Here is a 26,216-nt window from a genome sequence, read left to right as displayed (position 1 = left end):
CTGCTGCGCAGCCTCTTGACCATCCAGTTGTGACACTAGGTCTTGGAGTGTCCCTGACCCCACACTCTGACCACCGTCCGGGTCCATGGGCCTCGGACAAACTGTCAGGTCTCTAGGTTTGTCTGACAACGATGAAGGCAGAAGCCATAATGGAAATAAAGGACCAACCAATCAGCTCGTATCTGTAATTTTTCAAACACAGCCTGTAACATGACAAGAACTGATTGATTGATTGATTGATTGATTGGTTCGCTCTCTTCAAGCACTGATCAATCTCATGAGTAAAGAGGACGGTCAGGATGGCTTCATTTATTTATGATTATTTATTAACAGTTTCTTATATAGCGTAGCAAATTCCGTTGCGCTTTACAATTGGAAATAACAATGATATAACAAAACTGGGTAATAACAAACAGTCATAGAGGTAGGAAGGCCCTGCTCACAAGCTTACACTCTATAGGGAAATAGGCATGTATACACAAGGAAAGGTGCTATCTATTGCATAGTTGTCCGCCAGATTGCAAAAGTTCTTGGTGGGCTGTATGATGTGGTCACACAGCAATGATGAACCGGGGTCGAGAGGAAGGGAAAGTGAAGAATGAGAAGACATGTGAGGATATGTGTGGACTGTGCAGAGTGGATGCAATTTGATAGGAAGGTTTATAAAAGTTATGTGGGTGGTTCTGGAATTTGATTAGCTGCCTAAAGAGGTGAGTTTTCAGGGAACGCTTGAAGGTTTGGAGACTAGAGGAGAGCCTTATTGTGCGTGGTAGGGCATTCCACAGAGTGGGTGCAGCCCGATGAAAGTCCTGCAAGCGTGAGTGGGAGCGAGTAATGAGTGTGGATGAGAGACGCAGGTCTTGTGAAGAGCGAAGAGGTCGGGTTGGGAGATATTTTGAGATAAGCGAAGTGATGTACGTTGGTGTAGTTTGGTTAACTGCCTTGTGTGTGAGTAAAAGTATTTTATATTGAATACGGTAGAATACAGGTAACCAATAGAGGGAGGGACTGACAGAGTGGATCTGCAGACAATGAACATCGAGCAAGGAAGATTAGCCTCGCAGCTGCATTCAGAATGGGTTGTAGTGGTGAGAGTCTCGTTTTGGGTAGACCAGTTAGGAGACTATTACAATAATCAATACAGGAGATAATGAGAGCATGGATTAGAGTTTTGCAGTGTCTTGTGTAAGGTATGGTCATATTTTGGATATGTTTGAGACAGATTGAATGTGGGGAACAAATGACAGATCAGAGTCAAGGATGACACCTAGCGTCAGGTCTCTAGGTTTGTCTGTCCCCGGCGGGGGCGCTAGTGGGTCAGTGTTGGTCTGATGGATAAAATGTGGAGGCAATATAATAGTCCTGCGCATAGGCGCTGATGTTTTATTGTTACTGAGCAGATCGGATAACACAGTATAAATAGAAAACCGGTAATGGAATGACAATGGTTGATAACTGGATTTAAATAGCCGAGGTCTTTTGCAAATGAAATGTGAAACAACAAAACTGAAGGCAGATGATATAACTAAAGTCCAATAGTACTTGATAGCACACAGTCTCAGTATAACGTAAGATAAAGTAACTTGAAAGGCAGAACTCCGGTATGTATAAGAAACACTCAGTCTCTATAAAGCACACAAGTCCAGATAGCTTTACTAGGCTCAAGCAGGAAACAGTCTCTAAGCCATCAATAGTAATACTGCTGAAATGCACAGATGGAATACAGATAGCCAGTGTACAAGTGAGATGGTAATACGAACACCTGAGGAGAGTCTCTGCTGCTGGTGATTGTGGCTGGATGGAATTGGAGTCTGGAGTTTAACAGGAGAGCTGTGAGAATGAAGACTGGAACAAACGGAAGTAACCACGGGGATCGCTGGAAACAGGAACCAGAAGAACTAAGGCACACGGTGTGTGACTTGTTGTCCGAGGCAATGTGAGAGAGCCACAAGCTGGAAGTTATACCTCCTGCCCAGCAGTGATTGGACACAAACTGCAGGCGGAGATACAAGCTGGATTGAACATCAGAATCAGCTGCGTGCAGGTGTCATGGTAACGTCCACACAGGCTGGACATCGGCACGCCGCAAAACCCACACAGGACCAGACTCAGGAGTACTCAGCAATGTGAAATAGAACGCTCGCGGTTACTACACCCATGCAGCCGCAACTGGGGACAAGACCTCCGGAGGCCCGCACACCAGCGCGCTGGTAAGTGAGACGTAGCAGAGCGCCGATTCCTGACACCTAGGCAGCGAGGTTGTGGGGTAGGGTAGATTGTTGAGTTTTCAACAGTGATAGAGATATCAGGTTGGTACATACTATTGGCTGGTGGAAATATAATTAACTCTGTTTTTGAAATATTCAGTTTGAGGTGGTGAGATGTCATCCAAGATGAAATGGCAGAAAGGCATTCAGTGACACAGCCCAGTACAGATAGGGACAAATCAGGGGAGGATAGGTAGATTTGAGTATCATCTGCGTACAGATGATACTGAAATCCAAAAGAGCTGATTAGTTTACCAAGAGATGAGGTATAGATAGAGAAAAGCAGAGGACCCAAGACTGAGCCTTGCGGTACTCCAACTGAAAGAGGTAGCGAAGAGGAGGTAGATGCAGAGAAGCGAACACTGAAAGAACGATTAGATAGGTAGGATAGAAACCAAGAAAGGCTGTGTCTTTAAGACCTAGGGATTGTAGTGTTTGTATGAGAAGAGAGTGGTCAACAGTGTCAAATGCAGCAGATAGATCTAGAAGAATAAGTAGTGAGTAATGGCCTTTAGACTTCGTAGTGACCAAATCATTAACCATTTTAGTCAGTGCTGTTTCTGTGGAGTGTTGGGAACGGAAGCCTGACTGAAGTGGGTCCAAGAAAGTGTGTGAGTTAAGAAAGTGTGTGAGTCAAGTGTAGGCAAGTCTCTCAATTAGCTTAGAGAGACAAGGGAGCTGAGAGATAGGGCTGTAGTTTGAGAGAGCGTTAGGGTCAGAATTTAGTTTTTTCAAAATGGGACTAATCACTGCATGCTTGAAGAGTGAAGGAAAAATACCAGTAGAGAGAGAGAGATTACAGATGTTAGTTAAGGTGGGATGAGCACCAGAGACAGAGCTTTACTTATTTGTGAGGTTAAAGAATCAAGAGGAGAGGTAGTAGAGAAGCAGGATGAGAAGAGTGATGATACTTCATCTTCATTTGTGGGATCAAATGAAGAGAGAGTGCCAGAGGGTTCAGGTAAAGAACGGAGCAGGTCACTGGCTGTCGAAGAGCATACCATCTTCTTGAAGTAGGAAGCAAGATCCTGTGCCTTTATAGTGGCTGGTGGGGTAGGTGAGGGAGGATTCAGAAGTGATTTAAATGTATTAAAGAGTCATTTGGGGTTAGAGGCTTGAGCAGAAATAAGAGTATGGAAATATGTTTGTTGGCAGTGATCAGGGCATTTCTATAAGAGTGGTAGACAGTCTTATATGTGAGGAAGTCACTTGAAATACGAGATTTACGCCACTGATGTTCAAGTTTACGTGTGAGTTTTTATAGTTGTCTTGTTAATTTAGAGTGCCATGGTTGACATCTAGGCCTACGTGGAGTGTGATGGGTAGCTGGAGCCACTTCATCAAGGGCTAGTTCTAGAGTCTCGTTCAGGTGTGATACAACCATCTCAGGAGAGGTGAATGCAGAGATAGGTGAAAGCATTTGTTTGAGGGAGGTGGAAAGTTCTTGAAGATTAATTGTGTTAATATTTCTGTGGGTTTGAGGAGGATTTGAGGACTTCAGCAACACAGAGTTTGAGTTAACAGAGGAGAGCATGCAGGTGAGAGAAGGTTGTGATCTGAGGGGGGAAAGGAGTGTTAGTTAGTTCAGAGACGGAGCATAGTCTGGTGAATACTAGATCAAGGCAGTGGCCCTCCTGATGAGTAGAGGAGTCAGTCCGTTGGGAGAGGCCAAGAGAGGAGGTTAGAGAGAGTAGTTTGGAGGCGTGAGAAGCAGATTTTGGACAATCAATAGCAATATTGAAATCACCCATGATAATGATGATGTCAGAGGATAGTTCACATTGATTGTATGAATAAACTTGATCTATCTTCTCTTATCTCTGCATATGGACTCCTGAGAAAGATTCCTATAATAATATGATTCTGATTCCATAGTAGAGTTTTGGTTATACCTCCTATTTCTCTAACGTCCTAAGTGGATGCTGGGGACTCCGTAAGGACCATGGGGAATAGCGGCTCCGCAGGAGACTGGGCACATCTAAAGAAAGCTTTAGGACTATCTGGTGTGCACTGGCTCCTCCCCCTATGACCCTCCTCCAAGCCTCAGTTAGATCTCTGTGCCCGAACGAGAAGGGTGCACACTAGGGGCTCTCCTGAGCTTCTTAGTGAAAGTTTTAGTTTAGGTTTTTTATTTTCAGTGAGACCTGCTGGCAACAGGCTCACTGCATCGAGGGACTAAGGGGAGAAGAAGCGAACTCACCTGCGTGCAGAGTGGATTGGGCTTCTTAGGCTACTGGACATTAGCTCCAGAGGGACGATCACAGGCCCAGCTTGGATGGGTCCCAGAGCCGCGCCGCCGGCCCCCTTACAGAGCCAGAAGGCAGAAGAGGTCCGGAAAATCGGCGGCAGAAGACGTCCTGTCTTCAACAAGGTAGCGCACAGCACTGCAGCTGTGCGCCATTGCTCTCAGCACACTTCACACTCCGGTCACTGAGGGTGCAGGGCGCTGGGGGGGGCGCCCTGAGACGCAATAATAAACACCTTGGATGGCAAAAAATGCATCACATATAGCTCCTGGGCTATATGGATGCATTTAACCCCTGCCAAAATACATAAAAAAATGGGAGATAAGGCCGCCGATAAGGGGGCGGAGCCTATCTCCTCAGCACACTGGCGCCATTTTCCCTCACAGCTCCGTTGGAGGGAAGCTCCCTGGCTCTCCCCTGCAGTCACTACACTACAGAAAGGGTTAAAAAAGAGAGGGGGGCACAAATTAGGCGCAGTATTAACTATACAGCAGCTATAAGGGGAAAAACACTTATATAAGGTTATCCCTGTATATATATAGCGCTCTGGTGTGTGCTGGCAAACTCTCCCTCTGTCTCCCCAAAGGGCTAGTGGGGTCCTGTCCTCTATCAGAGCATTCCCTGTGTGTGTGCTGTATGTCGGTACTTTTGGGTCGACATGTATGAGGAGAAAAATGATGTGGAGACGGAGCAGATTGCCTGTAATAGTGATGTCACCCCCTAGGGGGTCGACACCTGAGTGGATGAACTGTTGGAAGAAATTACGTGACAGTGTCAGCTCTGTATAAAAGACAGTGGTTGACATGAGACAGCCGGCTACTCAGCTTGTGCCTGTCCAGACGTCTCATAGGCCATCAGGGGCTCTAAAGCGCCCGTTACCTCAGATGGCAGATATAGACGCCGACACGGATACTGACTCCAGTGTCGACGGTGAAGAGACAAATGTGACTTCCAGTAGGGCCACACGTTACATGATTGAGGCAATGAAAAATGTTTTACACATTTCTGATAATACGAGTACCACCAAAAAGGGGTATTATGTTCGGTGAGGAAAAACTACCTGTAGTTTTCCTGAATCTGAAAAATTAAATGAGGTGTGTGATGATGCGTGGGTTTCCCCCGATAACAACTGATAATTTCTAAAATGTTATTGGCATTATATCCTTTCCCGCCAGAGGTTAGGGTGCGTTGGGAAACACCCCCTAGGGTGGATAAAGCGCTCACACGCTTGTAAGGGCTCTATCCTCTCCTGAGATGGCCGCCCTTAAGGATCCTGCTGATAGAAAGCAGGAGGGTATCCTAAAATGTATTTACACACATACTGGTGTTATACTGCGACCAGCAATCGCCTCAGCCTGGATGTGCAGTGCTGGGTTGGCGTGGTCGGATTCCCTGACTGAAAATATTGATACCCTAGATAGGGACAGTATATTTTTGCCTATAGAGCATTTGAAGATGCATTTCTATATATGCGTGATGCACAGCGGAATATTTGCCTACTGGCATCAAGTCTAAGTGCGTTGTCCATTTCTACCAGTAGAGGGTTATGGACACGTCAGTGGTCAGGTGATGCGTATTCCAAACGGCATTTGGAAGTATTGCCTTATTAAGGGGAGGAGTTATTTGGGGTCGGTCTTTCAGACCTGGTGGCCACGGCAACAGCTGGGAAATCCACGTTTGTACCCCAGGTCGCCTCTCAACATGAGAAGACGCCGTATTATCAGGTGCAGTCTTTTCGTGGATAAGCGGGCAAAAGGTTCCTCATTTCTGCCCCGTGACAGAGGGAGAGGAAAAAGGCTGCAGAAATCAGCCAGTTCCCAGGAACAGAAACCCTCTCCCGCCTCTGCCAAGCCCTCAGTATACGCTGGGGCTTTACAAGCAGAATCAGGCACGGTGGGGGGCCCGTCTCAATGAATTTCAGCGCGCAGTGGGCTCACTCGCAAGTAGACCCCTGGATCCTTCAGGTGATATCTCAGGGGTACAAATTAGAATTCGAGACGTCTCCCCCTCGCCGTTTCCTAAAGTCGGCTTTACCGATGTTTCCTTCTGACAGGGAGACAGTTTTGGAAGCCATTCACAAGCTGTATTCCCAGCAGGTGATAATCAAGATACCCCTCCTGCAACAGGGAACGGGGTATTATTCCACACTGTTGTGGTACCGAAGCCGGACGGCTCGGTGAGACCGATTCTAAATCTAAAATCTTTGAACACTTACATACAGAGGTTCAAATTCAAGATTGAGTCACTCAGAGCAGTGATTGCGAACCTGGAAGAAGGGGACTACATGATGTCTCGGGACATCAAGGATGCTTACCTTCATGTCAAAATTTACCCTTCTCACCAAGGGTACCTCAGGTTTATGGTACAGAACTGTCACTATCAGTTCAGACGCTGCCGTATGGATGGTCCACGGCACCCCGGGTCTTTACCAAGGTAATGGCCGAAATGATGATACTCCTTCGAAGGAAGGGAGTTTTAGTTATCCCTTACTTGGACAATTCCCTGATAAGGGTAAGATCCAGGGAACAGTTGGAGGTCGGTGTAGCACTATCTCAGGTAGTGTTGCTGCAGCACGGTTGGATTCTCAATATTCCAAAATCGCAGCTGGTTCCGACGACTTGTCTTCTGTTCCTAAGGATGATCCTGGACACAGTCCAGAAAAAGGTGTTTCTCCCGGAGGAGAAAGCCAGGGAGTTATCCGAGCTAGTCAGGAACCTCCTAAAACCGAGCCAAGTCTCAGTGCATCAATGCACAAGGGTTCTGGGTAAAATGGTGGCTTCCTACGAAGCAATCCCATTCGGCAGATTCCACGCAAGAACTTTCCAGTGGGACCTGCTGGACAAATGGTCCGGGTCGCATCTTCAGATGCATCAGCGGATAACCCTGTCACCAAGGACAAGGGGTCCCTCCTGTGGTGGTTGCAGAGTGCTCATCTTCTAGAGGGCCGCAGATTCGGCATTCAGGACTGGGTCCTGGTAACCACGGATGCCAGCCTGCGAGGCTGGGGAGCAGTCACACAGGGAAGGAATATCCAGGACTTATGGTCAAGCCTGGAGACATCACTTCACATAAATATCCTGAAGCTAAGGGACATTTACAATGCTCTAAGCTTAGCAAGACCTCTGCTTCAAGGTCAGCCGGTGTTGATCCAGTCGGACAACATCACGGCAGTCACCCACGTAAACAGACAGGGTGGCACAAGAAGCAGGAGGGCAATGGCAGAAACTGCCTCCACCCGGGAGAGTGGGGACTTCACCCAGAAGTCTTCCACATGATTATAAACCGTTGGGAAAAACTCGACAGGTATTGCGCCAGGTCCAGGGACCCTCAGGCAATAGCTGTAGACGCTCTGGTAACACCGTGGGTGTACCAGTCAGGGTATGTGTTCCCTCCTCTGCCTCTCATACCCAAGGTACTGAGATTGATAAGATGGAGAGGAGTAAGCACTATATTCGTGGCTCCGGATTGGCCAAGAAGGACTTGGTAACTGGAACTTCAAGAGATGCTCACGGAGGATCCGTGGCCTCTACCTCTAAGAAGGGACCTGCTCCAGCAAGGACCCTGTCTGTTCCAAGACTTACCGCGGCTGGGTTTGACGGCATGGCGGTTGAACGCCGGATCCTGAAGGAAAAAAGGCATTCCGGATGAAGTCATCCCTATCCTGATCAAAGCCAGGAAGGATGTAACCGCAAAAACATTATCACCGCAATTGGCGAAAATATGTTGCGTGGTGCGAGGCCAGTAAGGCCCGACGGTGGAAATTCAACTGGGTCGATTCCTACATTTCCTGCAAACAGGAGTGTCTATGGGCCTGAAATTGGGGTCCATTAAGGTTCAAATTTCGGCCCTGTCAATTTTCTTCCAAAAAGAACTAGCTTCAGTCCCTGAAGTTCAGACGTTTGTAAAAGGGGTACTGCATATACAGCCTCCTTTTGTGCCTCCAGTGGCACTTTGGGATCTCAATGTAGTTTTGGGTTCCAAAAGTCACATTGGTTTGAACCACTTAAATCTGTGGAGTTAAAATATCTCACATGGAAAGTGGTCATGCTGTTGGCCCTGGCCTGGGCCAGGCGCGTGTCAGAATTGGCGGCTTTATCCTGAAATAGCCCTTATCTGATGTTCCATTCGGACAGGGCGGAATTGAGGACTCGTCCTCAGTTTCTCCCTAAGGTGGTTTCAGCGTTTCACCTGAACCAACCTATTTGTGGTGCCTGCGGCTACTAGGGACTTGGAGGACTACAAGTTGCTAGACGTTGTCAGGGCCCTGAAAATATATGTTTCCAGGACGGCTGGAGTCAGAAAATCTGACTCGCTGTTTATCCTGTATGCACCCAACAAGCTGGGTGCTCCTGCTTCTAAGCAGACTATTGCTCGTTGGATTTGTAGTACAATTCAGCTTGCACATTCTGTGGCAGGCCTGCCACAGCCAAAAATCTGTAAATGCCCACTCCACAAGGAAGGTGGGCTCATCTTGGGCGGCTGCCCGAGGGGTCTCGGCTTTACAACTTTGCCGAGCAGCTACTTGGTCAGGAGCAAATACGTTTGTAAAATTCTACAAAATTGATATCCTGGCTGAGGAGGACCTGGAGTTCTCTCATTTGGTGCTGCAGAGTCATTCGCACTCTCCCGCCCGTTTGGGAGCTTTGGTATAATCCCCATGGTCCTTACGGAGTCCCCAGCATCCACTTAGGACGTTAGAGAAAATAAGAATTTACTTACCGATAATTCTATTTCTCATAGTCCGTAGTGGATGCTGGGCGCCCATCCCAAGTGCGGATTGTCTGCAATACTTGTACATAGTTATTGTTACAAAAATCGGGTTATTATTGTTGTGAGCCATCTTTTCAGAGGCTCCTCTGTTATCATGCTGTTAACTGGGGTCAGATCACAGGTTATACGGTGTGATTGGTGTGGCTGGTATGAGTCTTACCCGGGATTCAAAATCCTTCCTTATTGTGTACGCTCGTCCGGGCACAGTATCCTAACTGAGGCTTAGGGGAGGGTCATAGGGGGAGGAGCCAGTGCACACCAGATAGTCCTAAAGCTTTCTTTAGATGTGCCCAGTCTCCTGCGGAGCCGCTATTCCCCATGGTCCTTACGGAGTCCCCAGCATCCACTACGGACTATGAGAAATAGAATTACCGGTAAGTAAATTCTTATTTTCTCAGCTGTGTATTGGATTCCACTTCTCTCTCTACTGCCATTTTTGGAAGGGAATCTTCCACTCCTGTTATCATTATAGCTGTTTAAATGGGTCAGTTCCCTTAAAGCAGATGCAATAGCATGGGACGACCTTTGTTTCACCAGCCTCTGATGGAAAACGTGTAGGCACACCGTTGTGGGAGGTTATGGTTTCCTGCATCTTCGCTTCCTGGTGGTCTGTGCACTCGCCAGTTACTGTAATGTACATGCGGAGTGTATGAACAGACCACTTTATCTCAGCCAGAATCTCAGCTTGGAAAGCAGTAAATATCTGGAGCAATGACTGCGCACTAAGTGGTACATTGGAGTCGAGGCTAAGTCCCAAGTCTGCAGGCGCGAGAGTCCCCTGTGGTACAGGGATTTAATATGAAAGAACCAAAAAGTAGTTTGTAAACTCAATGATGATAGAGACAGTGTAGGTAAGAGCTAAGCAGGGAAAGAGACAGTGTAGGTAAGGGTTAAGCAGGGAAAGAGACAGTGTATGTAAGTACTAAGCAGAGAAAGACACATTGTAGGTATGGGCTAAGCAGGGAAAAAGACAGTGTAGGTAAGGGTTAAGCAGGAAAAAATACAGTGTAGCTAAAGGGCTAAGCAGGGAAAGAGACAGTATAATTAAGGGCTAAACAGGGAAAGAGACAGTGTAGGTAAGGGTTAAGCAGGGAAAGAGAGTGTATGTAAGTTCTAAGTAGAGAAAGAGACATTGTTGGTAAGTGCTAAGCAAAGAAATAGACAGTGTAGTTAAGGGCCAAGCAGGGAAAGAGACAGTGTAGGTAAGGGCTAAGCAGGGAAAAATACAGTTTAGGAAAGGGCTAAGGATGGGAAAGAGACAGTGTAGGTAAGAGCTAAGCAGGGAAAGAGACCGTGTAGGTAAGGGTTAAGCAGGGAAAAAGACTGTGTAGGTAAAAGGCTAAGCAGGGAAAGAGACAGTGTAAGTAAATGCTAAGCAGGGAAAGAGACAGTGTAAGTAAGGGCTAAGCAGGGAAAAAGACAGTGTAGGTAAGGGTTAAGTAGGGAAAGAGACAGTGTAGGTTACGGTTAAGCAGGGAAAAATACAGTGTCGGTAAAGGGCTAAGCAGGGAAAGAGACAGTGTAATTAAGGGCTAAGCAAGGAAAGAGACAGTGTATGTAAGTACTAAGCAGAGAAAGAAACATTGCAGGTAAGTGCTAAGCAAAGAAAGAGACAGTGTAGTTAAGGGCCAAGCAGGGAAAGAGACAGCGTAGGTAAGGGTTAAGCAGGAAAAGAGACAGTGTAGGTAAGGGTTAAGCAGGGAAAGAGACAGTATAGGTAAGGGCTAAGGATGGGAAAGAGACAGTGTAGATAAGGGCTAAGCAGGGAAAGAGACAGTGTAGGTAAGGGTTAAGCAGGGAAAAAGACAGTGTAAGTAAAGGGCTAAGCAGGGAAAGAGACAGTGTAATTAAGGGCTAAGCAGGGAAAGAGACAGCGTAGGTAAGGGTTAAGCAGGGAAAGAGACCATGTATGTAAGTACTAAGCAGAGAAAGAGACATTGTAGGTAAGTGCTAAGCAAAGAAAGAGACAGTGTAGTTAAGGGCCAAGCAGGGAAAGAGACAGTGTAGGTAAGGGCTAAGCAGGGAAAGACAGTATAAGTAAGGGCTAAGTATGGGAAAGAGACAGTGTAGGTAAGGGCTAAGCAGGGAAAGGGACAGTGGGGGTAATTCCAAGTTGATTGCAGCAGGAAATTTTTTAGCAGTTGGGCAAAACCATGTGCACTGCAGGGGGGGGGGCAGATATAACATGTGCAGAGAGAGTTAGATTTGGGTGGGTTATTTTGTTTCTGTGCAGGGTAAATACTGGCTGCTTTATTTTTACACTGCAATTTAGATTGCAGATTGAACGCACCCCACCCAAATCTAACTCTCTCTGCAAATGTTATATCTGCTTCCCCTGCAGTGCACATGGTTTTGCCCAACTGCTAAAAAAATTTCTGCTGCGATCAACTTGGAATTACCCCCAGTGTAGGTAAGAGCCAAGCAGGGAAAGAGACCGTGTAGGTAAGGGCTAAGCAGGGAAAGAGATAGTGTAAGTAAGGGCTAAGGATGGGAAAGAAACAGCGTAGGTAAGGGCTAAGGATGGGAAAGAGACAGCGTAGGTAAGGGCTAAGGATGGGAAAGAGACAGCGTAGGTAAGGGCTAAGGATGGGAAAGAGACAGTGTCGATAAGGGCTAAGCAGGGAAGGAGACAGTGCCAGTAAGTGATAAGCAGGGAAAGAGATAGAAATTGTACATCACGCGTGATAAAATAACTGGATTTCTATTTGACATTTTCAATCAACTTAAGAAAATGCGTAGTGTCTTTAATATAAGACTTTCATCATTTAAAATTATGATATTTGTATTTTTTATAATTGGTTGTGTATAAAGTTTGTTCAGGTGGACAGCGCCTCCTTTGGGAAACTGTGTATATTGCAACTTGACGTTAGCAATTTCTCCAGCTCTCAGGTGGTTTTGGTTTATCTACAACACATCCCCCTGCCCTGCTCTGCATTCAGTAAACCAATAAAATGATCAACTACAGTCTATTAGCTAAAATACATCAACAATTGCATCTACTTAACACAGTGTGATTCAGTAACTGACTTCATGCTGAGTGTCATGTTTAAATACAGAAAGGAGGATCACAAATTATATGTGATCTAAGGTGTGGTGATTACCTGCAGAAATAATCACCAATAATGTTTTCAAGTGACTGTACTGTATATATATAATTTTGTATTCTTTCAGCTTAGATATGACAAAATGGCTGACAGGCAATGCATCTAGGCTGGGGGGAGATTAACAGACCATAAAGTTTGGGATGAAAGCAATGACCAGACCAGAGGTTATAAATACTGATAAGAGGGAGATGTCAGGGAAATCACAATTTCTCCTGTGAGGTCATCAGAGTGGTGTATTGTCCAAAATATAAATTATCTGTGGTCTGGGACTCTGACATGACGTTGTAAAAGGGGATTGCATTTCTATCTCAAAAGCATGTGTTCAAAGCACATATTGCCAAGCTCTGGACATTGAGGTCTGATAAGCCCAATTAGTGTTATGTCAACAGCGGGGCTCTGTAAACAGACCAAGGAAGATGTGACACCCAGATCCCAGACCTCACTCTCTTTGAAAGAGCTTCATACAGTATGCCTTTGGGCTACACCCCTTCCCCCCTGCCTTTTGCCAAGCACCAAGTATGTAAAAATGGTGTATGTTTAGTGTCCAGCAGGGAAGTGGTTAAAAATCCCAAGGGTGGGGGCTGATGAAGCTGAGGACTATATCTGTGCCTCTCACTGGGACAGAGAGTGCATCTCTTGGGGACTCAACTCTATGTTGGAGATGACAAGGCTATTCTGTGAAACTCCCCCACAACAGAACCACCTAAGTTCGTTTGAGTGAGTTAGGTTTTCTGTCTTTCTATTTCTTTTCATTTGTTGAGATTGCTGTATTCTGTGTGTGTTTTTAAAATATTCTTAATAATCTTTGTAACCTTTTTGTAACTAAAGCTCTGAAGTATTCTTGAAATGAAACATCTAATTTTTAGTTCTGATCATGTGATTCTTATGAACCAAGACCCCCTTGTGGCCCACGTCTACCTACTTTTCTAAGTATTGCAGTGTGTGTGTGACAGGTAGAAGCGAAGGCTACCTTGTGTTTAGACACTAATTTCCTCTTGCTGGTGGCAGCTAAGGTGTTTGATTAATCCCGTGTGTCAAAAGTGACTTCCACGTCGCATGTGGCAATTCTCAAATTGGCGTATTTGTAGAATTGTCCGGCAGCGTCGTGACACTGAGTATATGGCTGACAATGATAAGATATGACCTAACACAGATCCATCGTCTCTCACCAGCTTGCAGTGCTGTGGTCTGACCTCCTCCTGCTGTGATGATCTGCGCTCTGTTATTACCACAAACCGGTCTCTGATCCACCTGGACCTTTCACTGAACGATCTTCAGGACTGTGGAATAAAAGTTCTGTGTGAGGGACTCAGACATCCAGAGTGTACCCTGCAAAAACTTACGTAAGAACTGGGCAGGAGTCCAGACAGCGCCATCGTAGTATACGTATCTATAAGGAACTCCTTTACCATTCTACTGTGAAGTCACAAACATTATTTTGTCTTATTGCAAATGACCTTAATCTATTTCATCATAGTTATTTCTATTTTGCATTAGTTGTTAGCATGGTCAGATGGGACTAAAACCTGCTCCTGGCATTTAAAGCACACAGGCCCACCTCAGTGGCGACATCGTCCTCGTGCCACAAGCTGTTCCCAGCCTCCCCAAGTTTCCCTGGCATGATGTCACGTCATGCTTTACCTCCAGCAGATCAGCGGGAGGTGGAACTGCTCGGCCAGGCTTCCAAACAGTTCATCCTCTGACTGCCGACAGGTCCGGCCCATCGGACCACAGTGATCACACCAAGTTTATAATTATGTGGGTCCCAAGGACCCATCTGTTCAGAAAAACCTGGGGTTCTACTTCATTGGTTCTAGGTCCCTTTATAGTTTGATCGTTTTGACCTCCCCACATGATTTTAAAGTTATAGGGCTGCGATTTTACAACATGAAGCGCAAACACAACTACACGCTGCCAGTTATGTTAGTGTTGCTGTGCAATCTGCTGTGACTTCAGCAATTATGCTAATTAGCAGACGGCTAGCCTGTCACTGCATTACCCTAACGTGATACATTAGCTCCAGCAGTTGTCTGCAATAGTACGGGACAGATAGCAGGATGAGTATTGTTACAGTAAGTACGACCAAGCCCTCTTATCTCACCTACTTCAGGCCAGGTACCACAATTCCCAGGCGCCAGGTTACCACAGCACCTGAGTATATGGACATGGCATCAAACTCCTGGGTAGCAGTGCCCTGTGTCAGTCGGTACATTTCTCTTTCCATCTGTCATAGGGGCATATTTAATAAACAATATTTGCGGGAAATCCCCAGAAAACACCCAATTATGGGTTTTCACAAATATTAAAGATACCCTGGATTAACCAAGGAGGAACCGCAGCAGATATCTCCCACGTTCCTTCCATTCCTGATCCCTCTCTGTTCTCCCTAATGCACGTGTCGGTCGCCGGCCGCGCATGGGCAGTACAGGCATCATTCTGCGTCTAGATCTTTGCTGAGATGGGCTCTTATCAGAAATCTTAATTTAGGAGAAGAAAAATATTTATAACCTGCATATTATAAATGCAGATTGTGCTGGATATGCCCCATTATGTACGTGGAGGAGAAGGTCCTGTGTATGGAGATAGAGCTCTGTAATCAGCTCCCTGCTGTAACCACCAGCCTCTGACTGACAGACTAGGTTCTCTCTGATCAGGTGGGTAACACTATGGGGTGGTGAACTGCGCAAGTGCATATTTTGCGCTCCCCGGGCTAGTACAATGCTGGCGAGGTGACTTCAGCTACCCTATCAGGCTACAGTGCCCCGGGCGAGTGCCCTACCAGCCAGCCCATTGAGCCGCCCTTGCATCTAACTACCCTTATCTAGGTTCAATAAATCAGTGCCAATATTATCAGCGACACACACCTGCAGCCTAATAGCTGATACATACAGCAACAATTTCATCTAGGGCACACTTGCCTACTTTTAATTTCTCCTGTCCGGGAGAAGCCTGGAGAGGAGACGCTGTAAGAAACTTTGGAGGCGGGCCGGGTTGTGACATCATCAAGCCCTGTCCCCACATCTAAAAAAAATGTTGCAGGTCCGCGGGAAGGGGACATTACTTTAGCCCCTTCCCTCACCACACGGACCTGCAAATACCAGTGAGTATCTCTTCATCCTGCCAGCATCACTAGGGTGCGGGCAGGATGCGGGAGAATTGCCTGTTTTTCCGGGGGCACGGGGGGCTACCCCAAAAATCGTGACCCTCCCACAACTTCCAGGAGAGTAGGCAAGTATGATCTAGGGGCAGAAGTATTAAGCCTAGAGAAGTGATAAAGCAGTGATAAGTGCAAGGTGGTAACGCACCAGCCAATCAGCTCTTGTCATTTTTCAAACCCGTAATGATTGGCTGGTGCGTTATCACTTTACACTTATCACTGCTTTATCACTTCTCCTGGTTAATACATCTGCAGTGTTATTATTTCTGTTAGCTATAATGCTGAATGTGAATTAATAAGAAGTGACCTAATCCAGATCCCCTGTCTATCCTCAGGGTATGGCACTGCAGTCTGACCCCCGCCTGCTGTGCTGATCTCCGCTCTGTGATTACTACAAATCGCTCTCTGATCACCCTGGAACTAGGAAGGAACAACCTGCTGGACTCTGGAGTAAAACTTCTGTGCAAGGGACTGAAGCATCCAGACTGCACCCTGCAACGTCTTACGTAAGAATTGTCTTAAGCTGGGTACACACTGGGACAGATGTATTAATCTGGAGAAGTGCTAAATCAGTGATAAGTGCAAGGTGATAACACACCAGTCATTTATTACAGATTTGAAAAATGATAGTTGTGAGCTGATTGGCTGGTGTGTTATCACCTTGCACTTATCACTGCTTTATCACTTCTCCAGGCTTAATACATCTGCCCCACTATTATTATTATTATCCTTTATTTATGTGGCGCCACAAGGGATCCGCAGTGCCCATTACACAGTACATAATCAAATGAGCAAACAAGAAAACCACACTTACAGTACAAGACAATATAGGACAGGTATAGAAAACCAGGGGTTAGGTGCCATCAAAGGGAGTATGGAGTATAAGATAGTGTAAGTAAGAAAAGGAAAGGCACATGAGGAAAGAAGTTCCTGCTCTTGTGAGCTAACAATCTAAAAGGTGAGGGGCTAACAGACCGGGGTGACACAGAAGTGGTAGACAGTGAGCATAGACAAGAGGGTTAGGAGGAGAGTTAGCTGGGTTTGGTGAAGAAGTGGGTCTTGAGAGGCCATTTGAAGTTTTGTAGAGAGGTGGAGAGTCGGATGGGGAGAGGTAGAGCATGCCAGAGATAGGGAGCAGCAGGTGAGAAATCTTGTAGGTAGGAGTGGGAGGAGGTAATCAGTTGGCAGGAGAGACGGCGTGCATTAGCAGAGCGAAGAGGACGCGTGGGAATGTAAAGAGAGATAAGGTCAGAGATGTAAGAGGGAGAAGAGTGGGTGAGGGCTTTGTAGATGAGTGTGAGAAGCTTGCATTGGATTCTGAATGGGAAGGGAAGCCAGTGAAGGTCCTGCAAGGGAGGGGATATGGATGTAGCACGTTTGGGGAGGAAGATGAGACGGGCAGCGGCAATGAGAATAGATTGAAGTGGAGAGAGGCATTTTTGAGGGAGGCCAGATAGGAGGAGAATGCAGTAGTCCAATCTGGAGATGACCAGTGAGTGGATGAGGGTCTTAGTAGCATCTTGGGTGAGAAAGGGTCTGATCCTGGAGATGTTTTTGAGGTGGAAATGGCAGGTTTTTGAGAGGTACTGAATGTGTGGTTTGAAGGAGAGGGAGGAGTCAAGGATTACTCCAAGACATCACACTTGGGGGCTAAAGGAGATAGTAGTGCCATCAATGGATAATGAAATTGTGGGAGGTGAGGTCATGCGGGAGGGAGGGAAAATGATCAGCTCAGTCTTAGACATGGTAAGTTTAAGAATGCGCTGGGACATCCAGGAGGAGATAGCAGAGAGACAGTTGGAGATACGAGTGAGGAGAGCGGGGGAGAGATCAGGGGAGGAAAGGTAGATTTGAGTATCGTCAGCGTAGAGATGATATTTTAAGTGAAAAGAGCTAATGAGCTCACCTAATGAGGATGTGTAGAGAGAGAAAAGGAGAGGCCCAAGAACAGAACCTTGGGGGACACCTACTGGTAGAGGAAGTGGGGGGAGGTGGAGTCATGAGAGGAGACAGAGAAGGAATCGTCAGAAAGGTAGGAGGACAGCCAGGAGAGAGCAGTATCACGCAAACCAAGGGAGTAAAGGATTTGCAGGACGAGAGGGTGGTCTACAGTGTCAAAAGCAGCAGAGAGGTCAAGGAGAATAAGCAGAGAGTAGTGGCCCCTGGATATCGCACCAAGGAGGTCATTGCAGACTTTCGTGAGGGCAGTTTCAGTGGAGTGCTGAGGACGGAAACCAGACTGGAAAGGGTCAAGCAGTGAGTGGGAAGAAAGAAGACAGTGAGGCGGTTGTAGACAATACGCTCAAGGAGTTTGGAGGCAAAAGAGAGAAGAGAGATGGGTCGGTAGTTGGAGAGATTGGTCGGATCAAGGGTAGGTTTTTTAAGAATAGGGGAGACAGGTGCATACTTGAAGGCAGAAGGGACAGTGCCTGATGAGAGGGAGAGATTGAGTAGATGGGCAAGATGGGAACAGCAGAAGATAGTGTGTGCTGATCTGATGAATGCCTTTATTCGACGGAGCGATTATCGGGTCGGTGTGTACCTGTACCTACGGAGCAATTTGTTGCTAAGTGTGTACTTGCCACAGATGACACACAGCAAGGTCATAGAATGTCCATATGTCACCTGAGTACATATGTTATGAACTCTCTTTTTCTCTTAAAAGGTTCTTTATTTTTCTGGGTACTCAGAGGCAGGGCAGCCATCAGAGGGGGACTGTGGGGACTGGTGTCCCGGGCCCTTACAGAGAGGGAGGGGCCCTCCCCTGGCTCCTACCACCGATACCTGTAGAGCTGCACCAGTCTATGAATCAACAGCAGGCTGATACACAGGGAAGACTTCTTTAAAACAAGCCTTATCTGCACATCAGCTTTCTGTAAACCGTTTCTGTAGGTCCGTAACAGTCCACCTATATGTAACGTCACAAAGTATGACATCACATAGAGGTGGAGCAGTGCGGCAGATTCTTTTTTTTTTTTTTGGAGGGTGGGGCCCTGTCTATTTTGACAGTCTCAGGCTCCATAATTTCTGATGGCAGCCCTGCCCAGAAATGCTGGGAATAGGGTCCTATACTTATACCACGGCGCAGTCTGCTACTTTAAATTGCATTTTTTTCTGGAAATGTGCATTTCTAGGGGCACCTGTGTAAGACAAACCTTGCAGCTTATACAAAGTGTCACATTAAATAAAGACTGTTGAGTGCTGCTGGATTTGGCCGTAAAACGCACGATTGGTTAAATCATTTTGTGGACTAAATTCCTTGGAGATTATAAACCCGATTCAGACCTGATCGCTGTTCTGCAAAAAAAGCGGACATTTGGGGGTGATAACTGGACGTTTTCTGGGAGTGTCTGGAAAAACGCAGGCATTCCCAAGTGTTTCCAGGGAGGGTGTGTGCAGTGGCGTAACTAGAAATTTTTCTCCCCCAAGCCAAAACATTCTTTGGCGCCATCTCCACCCCCCCCCCCCCCCCATAATTGCCACTAGCAAAGTGATGAATCTGTGTCACACGCCGCAAAAAGGGTGTGTGGCCTTGCATAAAGGGACATGGCATTGTAGGAAAAGACTACCTTATACCCCAGTTTTGCAACCTGCACGCCCAGACGTTGGCCGCCACAGGAAAAAGAAGAATCCTGATTCATGCCCCTTACATTATTTGTCATTTTTCCTCCTTATAGTACTGCCCAGTATACATTATGCCACATACTGCAATGGCCCTTAGACATTATGCCACACACAATAATGCCCATTACACATTATAACACACACCGTAATGCCCCTGACACATTATGCCACACACCGTAATGCTTGTGACACATTATGACATGCATCACAATGCCCGTTATACATTATGCTACACACTGCAATGCCCCTGATACATTATAGCACATACAATGCCCGTGAAACAGTACACAACACACCGTCATGCCTGTGACACATTATGACACACACCGCAATGCCCGTTATACATTATACCACACACTGCAATACCCCTGAGACATTATACCACATACCACAATGCCTGTGATATAGTACACCACACACGGTAATGCCTGTGACACATTATGACACACACCGCAATGTCCATGATACATTATGCCACACACTGCAATGTCCTTGATACATTATGCCACACAACGCAATGCCCATTACACATTAAGCCCTACAGTAAGGCTTCTTACTTTTAAATTACCTGCTCATTGCCAGGGGTTTCATGCGTTTCATGCTCTTGGTTCCATGCACGGTGCCAGGGGTTTTCATGCTCAGGGTGTCATGCTCGTTACCAGGGATTTCATGCGCTAGGTGTTATGCTTGTTGCCAGGGGTATCGTGCTGGGTGTCAAGCTCGTTGCCAGGGGGTAATATTTGTTGCCACGGGTTTCATGCACTGGGTATCATGCTCGTTGCTAGGGGGTAATGCTTGTTGCCAGGGATTTCATGAGCTGGGTGTTGTGCTTGTTACCAGGTGGTAATGCTTGTTGCTAGGGCTGTGCTCCCATTGCCACATATGCCCCCAGTGCCAGATATTCCCCCACAGTGCCAGATAAAAATATGCCCCCATAGTGCCAGAAACACATGCCCACAGTGCCCCATATATGCCCCCCCAGTTCCAGCTACACATATGCCCCCCAGTGCCAAGTACACTCCCTCCCCCGCTGCTGTGTGTGAAGGAGCCGGAGGGCACAGCGTGCGCCTCTCCTGGCTGTGTCCGTTCTGTGTCTCCAGCGGCGTGTCAGTCAAATGAAGTGCCGGTTCGTGAGCCAATCAGAGCTTGTGGACTGGCAGCTGCAGCTCCTGATTGGCTGCCGGTCCGCGAGCTCTGATTGGCTCACGAACTGGCACTTCATTTAACAGACATGCCGCCGCCGGAGACCCAGGAGGGACACACAGGAGAGGCGCGCGCTGTGCCCTATGGCTGCTTCCCAGACTCACAGCAGCAATCAGTGGCGGAGTCCCCGCAGCCCTTCGCCTCCAAGCGTCCGCAGTGGCGGGAGTTACACCACTGGGTGTGTGACGTGTCAAAGTCAGAAAAATGTCTCAATGCACGTTGCCATATTTGCACCGCACACTGGTCCGCGCTGCGCGTGCGTACGCTCTCCCGTGGAGGCGCATACCCGCAATAGCGTGCACTCGCAGGCGCGGTATGCGTATTTACGGTAGAGTTTATGTGGTCGTAGCGTGCGACTCATTCGTTACATATTTTCACAATTAATGTAGTTTATAGATCATGGTCCCTTTGATAGATTCTGAAAGTTTGGTTAAAATACAATGTCCCAGAGCTGAGGAATCCCTCTTTATATCGTACGAAGGGTCTAACAGGAATCATACAGCAGTGTTTGGTACCCATCGGAAGAGTATTTAATTAGCAATATTCCGGTGTTGGTTTGGAGCGTATTAATCGCTCGTGCGAATAGTTATGGACATAAGAAGTTTATGTCCATTTCTATTATTTACTCATACTCAGGTATGCGGCGGGAAACCCAGTTTCCCACCCACCTGAGCTGTTGGAAATCGTCACAGCCCACCTGTATGAATCACCCTATGACCTTTTGTTATGATGCAGGGCCGAATTCCTTCGGCCAATGGACAATGGGATTGTAGGACCATGAGATTGCATTGTGTGTGGGGCATAAATAGGCAGGCCGACCACATCCAGCTCTCACTCTCTCATCAACGGTTATCTGCTGATAGCCGGGAGCTGGATATCGAGGCGCAGGCGATCATACCCTTTGTGCGTAAGTTTCTCTCCGTAATCATTGTCTTTCTGTGAGCCAATTTCTCTCTCTCTCTCTCTATCTCTCTCTCTCCTCTTTTCTCTTATATCTCCCATAGTATTATAGTATTGTATTGTATTTCATTTAGGTCAGAGTAGTATTGTCTTTTTGTATTTATTGTTTAGTTCTGTGGTTAGGAAGTCTCTGTTATATTGTAGTGTATCATTTGTACTGTTATCCCCTTTTACAAGTATATTAGATATAATACCAGTATCTGTGTATTTCCTATAGTGTTAAGTGTTCACTTGAGCGTCGGTGACACTCAAGCAGCTTTGTAGTTAGTCAGGTTACACAAGGTTGCACTTACACCCTGTATTCACATTAAGGTATTCAGTGTATTTCATTGGTATAAGGTTTTAACATAAAGGTATAGCGTTGTGAGCGTCTGCATCGCTGGTGACCTCCTCGTGGTCTCGAGCGCACGCTACGCTACAGCGAATCATTCCCCTAGACATAGCCAATAACGTGTCCTGTGATCACTGGGCCGTGAGCGAACGTGACGCTTGAGCGTCTCGCCTACGGCTGAGCGATCGCTACGCCAATAGCGTACCATTACGGTACTTCTTAAGCAAACAGCGTACAGTGTTCTTAGCTTCATAAAGGGTTGTTTATACGACAAGGAATTTAGCATTGTCAATTGGGAACTCGTCCTATACTTCTCACATCTGCACTAGGTAGATCAGCAGACATTATCCCCCAGCAAAGGGTGGGAGATTGTCTCATAGTGCTGGCGGGATAAGCGTCTGCTTCGCTTAGATAAAGAGTGCTGAAGGAATCCGGGAACCGGAAGTAAGAACAAAACGCTTGTGTCTTTTAAAACTGTTTTATTTCTCTTCTGTCTTGCGTATACACGCACGCATACATTTATCTGCATTTCTTTTTCAAATTTCGTATATCACTATTCCTGTTTGCCAATTTTTATAGTTGATAGAAAGTGCAAAAAGAGATTTGCTGTTATTTCATAGTAGAGGTAATAGTTAAAGTATAGACCAACACACGGCTTGTCTAGGAGATAAGGCAGTCAGTGTGGATTGCGGTAGATGATCAGGGATCATTTACATTGATAAAAGTATATATTGTGTTACGGTGGATCCTTTGCATTGCGTACACGTGTCGCTAACAAAGACTAGCGTACGCAATCCAAAAGGCAGACGCACGCAGCGTACATTACGCAACGTAGCGTCCGGTTACGCCCACGTAGCTCAAGCTGTGATAAAGTGAAGTAACGCAAAGGCGATAATTAACGCACAGCGGTAGATAACGCGACGCGGTAAATAACGCAAATCTATTTTTGGAAAAATCTGAAATTTAGTTTAACAGATCCTGCTCCTAATTGGTAACACTTTTGGCCTAAAGACAATTTCTGCGCAGAAATAGATATAGAAACAAAGTGTACATGTGTTGAGTGAGTGTGTTTTGTATACAAAAGTTTATATAACTTTAAGGTGGAACCAAAAGGAAAGCCGGGTACTCGTCAAGGGACATACGTGTAAGTGACATATACGGTGGCTAGGGAGGCATCCCTGGTTAAATAATATTTGAGCATTAGAGTATAGCGGACCATAAGGTAACAAGACCAGGAGGTCATAAGGTAACAAGACCAGGAGGTCATAAGGTAACAGACCAGGAGGTCATAAGGTAACAGACCAGGAGGTCATAAGGTAACAGGTAAAATAGACAAAGAGGTCCGCTATAAAAGTCCAGTGGCACAACGCCTGGGGTGTTGGTGCAGAACCCATATAGGCCATAAGCTCTTGCTGAAGGAATCGCGGCCGGAAACATCGATTCCATTGATCTTTCAGTGCATGACAAGTAGTGCTCGTGTACTGAACGATTGGACCGCACGTAATTGTGTGCAGTAGTTAGTAATCTGACCTAATACCATTAGAGTAAAGTGGTCACAAACGCTATTTGTACATTCTGACGTGATTTGTGTAATTTTTTATTTTTGGAAGGGAAGTTCGCTGGTCACTCAGGAACTATCCAACAACCGATACTTGCTGGGGAACGCGCCCCAGTAAATAAAGGTTCACAGGGGCCCTGGGTTGGGTACCGCAGCTCTGGTTACAGTGATTGCAGTACTGGCCAACGTGGGCGAGAAGTAAGTGGGGTACTTGATAAACCACCACCGCCGGCCTGCCCAAGGACATCTTGGTTTGTTTGTAAGGGTTCGCTGAAAACCTTGAGATAAAGATCCAAGGAGGAATAAGCAACGCCTGCAGATTATGGGGGCCATTTGTTCCGGTAGGGGGCGATCAACCTCGGTTCGGGTTGATTCAGAGAACCGACCAGTTGGGTCGGCACGATATGTAATGTGTGAAAAATACGGTAGTCACACAGAGGTTTTATGTGATGAATGGGAGAGAATGACTGTACAAGACAGGGACAAATTCCCAAGAATAGGTAGCTTCAGTCCAGAAGTGTTACAAAATTTAAGGAGGAGGATATGTCTCGTAAAATCAACAAAGAGACGAATTCAGCATCATGATTGTTTACAGTTATGGCACCAGGAAGGTGAGATACAGAGAGGTTTGGCTCTGGCGGCAGGATCTGGGGCAGTCAGGAAGTTGATTGCCACAGCTCCTCCTCCACCATACATTGCAGGAGAGAAGTTGATTGCGGAGAGAAACGCACTGGGTTGTAAAACACAAACTCTTAGTAACACTGTAAATGTTAATGATGTTAACCAAATAACTCATGCAAGTATTAACCCGTGCAAGTTGTACCCTGTTTTGAACCTTCCTCAGGAGTGTGATCAAGAAGACGATTCAGCAACAATTTCAGCTCTCTCTCTTGCAGCCACCATAGCAGAGACCACAGTAGGCACAGCGACACCCACGAGATTAGTGAAAGCCCCTAGCGGAGGGATAGGTGAGGTCGTGTCAACGGGTAAGTACGGCACCATGCACTACACTGAAACAATTGTACCACAACAAGTTGTAGAATCTACACAGGAAGAGGCTGTTAGAATTGCTCCTGTAAGGGTAATAGCAGTTCCCAATGGAAAAACAGATGTGTCTGGAGCCACTCCCATAAGGAACATTGCCATGTACACTCCATTTTCCCGAATGGAATTAAGAACAATAGTGTCCGAATTTCCTGACCCCAGGAAGGATTTAGTTGCTAGCCAAAAATACATCAGGGATTTAGGTAACACTGTAGAACCCAACAACAAGGATTGGCAGATACTGCTAAGAGCTTGTTTACCTTCCAATGTTGATGCAACTCAGTTTTTAGCTGATTGTGCATTGGATAAAGATGTACCGCTTACAGACGTGTACAACAAGGATAATGTAAAAAGGATAAATTTACAGCTAAAAGAGTATTTCCCAGCCGTTGTTAAATGGAATAAAATATTTTCCATTAAGCAAAAGGAGTCCGAAACGGCAATAGAATATTTTCACCGGGCACTATTAGAAATGGCAAAGTACACTGGTATAGAAGACATTAAGACCAACCCAAACCATCGAGAAGTAGCAGTATCTGTACTGATGGATGGTTTAAAGGAAACATTAAAGACTAGGGTTCAGACCACGCAACCATGCTGGCGAGGTCTGTCAGTGTCCGGCTTGAGAGAGGCTGCTATTGATCACGACAGAAACATCACTAGGCACAGAGAGTCGCAAAGTGATAAGTTGATGTCCGTAAGTATACAGGCGCTGACCACAAGGCAGCCTGCGTATGTACCACCGAATCCTGTGGGTAAGGCAAGTGTAATAACATGTTTTTCTTGTAACAGACCGGGACACTTTGCACGAGAATGTAGAACAAAGAATGTACAAAGATCTTTTCAACCCCCTAGACAACAACACAACACACGACATTGGGAGCAGGGTCCACAGAGGCGGAGTTTTGAGCCACATACAGGGGAAACAAAAAGATATCCCCCGAACAGAGATTGGCATGCCTCTGGTAGTTCCCAGCTAACTCCCCCACAAGTAGTTGCTGCCAATGGGATTCAGGGAGGTCAGCATACCCAATAGGGGTGTGGCCATACCTGTAATCTGCAGCCAGTTAAGTTGATTGCCAGTCTTGGAAGCGAACCAGAGATTGCAATCAATGTGGCTGGTAAAACTTTAAACTTTCTTGTAGACACAGGGGCGGCCAAGTCAGTGATAAATTCGACAGTGGGCATGAGAACCACTGGTAGGACAATTCCAGCCATGGGAGTAACAGGAGTAGTCCAGCACTACCCTGTTAGCAAACCAGCCGAGATTACAATAGGGCCCTTGCATACCAAGCATTCCTTTTTGCTGGCTGCATCGGCACCAACTAATCTCCTGGGTAGAGACTTACTATGTAAAATGGGTTGCGTCATTTATTGTACTCCTGAAGGTGTATTCTTGGACATCCCTGAGAATCACGCTCAGGAAGTACGAGACATGTTAGACTCCCCATCAAAATTAATGTCACATTCCATTATGACAAATAGGAATCCATCCCAAGTAGAAGAGATGACATCTCAGATACCAGAGTCGCTTTGGACAAAAGATGGACAGGACACTGGATTAATGGCAAACGTAGCTCCAGTAGTTGTACAAGTAAAAGATGGTAGGATAGCTCCAAAAATCCCACAGTATCCTCTGAAGCCAGAGGTGGAGTTAGGAGTTTTTCCCGTAATAGAGCGCTTGCTACAACAGGGCATTCTAGTAAGAACGTCCAGCACAGCAAATAGTCCCATCTTCCCTGTTAAAAAGAGTGGGGGGAGGGGTTACAGGCTAGTGCAGGATCTAAGGGGGATTAACAAAATAGTTGAGAGTCAGTTCCCCGTAGTGCCTAATCCAGCTGTCATCCTAATGCAAATTCCTCCCACTGCCAAATTCTTCACTGTTATTGACCTCTGCTCCGCTTTCTTTTCGGTACCTCTGCACCCTGACAGCCAATATTTGTTTGCATTCA

General features: G+C 46.3%; 1 protein-coding gene across 1 annotated transcript in view; it reads left to right on the top strand.

Annotated features, from left to right (window-relative positions):
• The window catches only part of LOC134944328 (NACHT, LRR and PYD domains-containing protein 12-like), a 227,599-nt gene that overhangs the window by 110,294 nt on the left and 91,089 nt on the right, over positions 1 to 26,216 (top strand). Inside the window, exons 12-13 of the mRNA XM_063932908.1 lie at positions 13,560 to 13,730; positions 15,880 to 16,050. Of these exons, the coding sequence (XP_063788978.1) occupies positions 13,560 to 13,730; positions 15,880 to 16,050 (342 nt within the window). The remainder of the gene's footprint in view (positions 1 to 13,559; positions 13,731 to 15,879; positions 16,051 to 26,216) is intronic.

This window comes from Pseudophryne corroboree, chromosome 7 (genome assembly GCF_028390025.1).
Source record: "Pseudophryne corroboree isolate aPseCor3 chromosome 7, aPseCor3.hap2, whole genome shotgun sequence".
Lineage (NCBI taxonomy): Eukaryota > Metazoa > Chordata > Amphibia > Anura > Myobatrachidae > Pseudophryne > Pseudophryne corroboree.
Note: the sequence above shows the minus strand (reverse complement) of the source record. Positions and strands in the feature narration are given on the sequence as shown.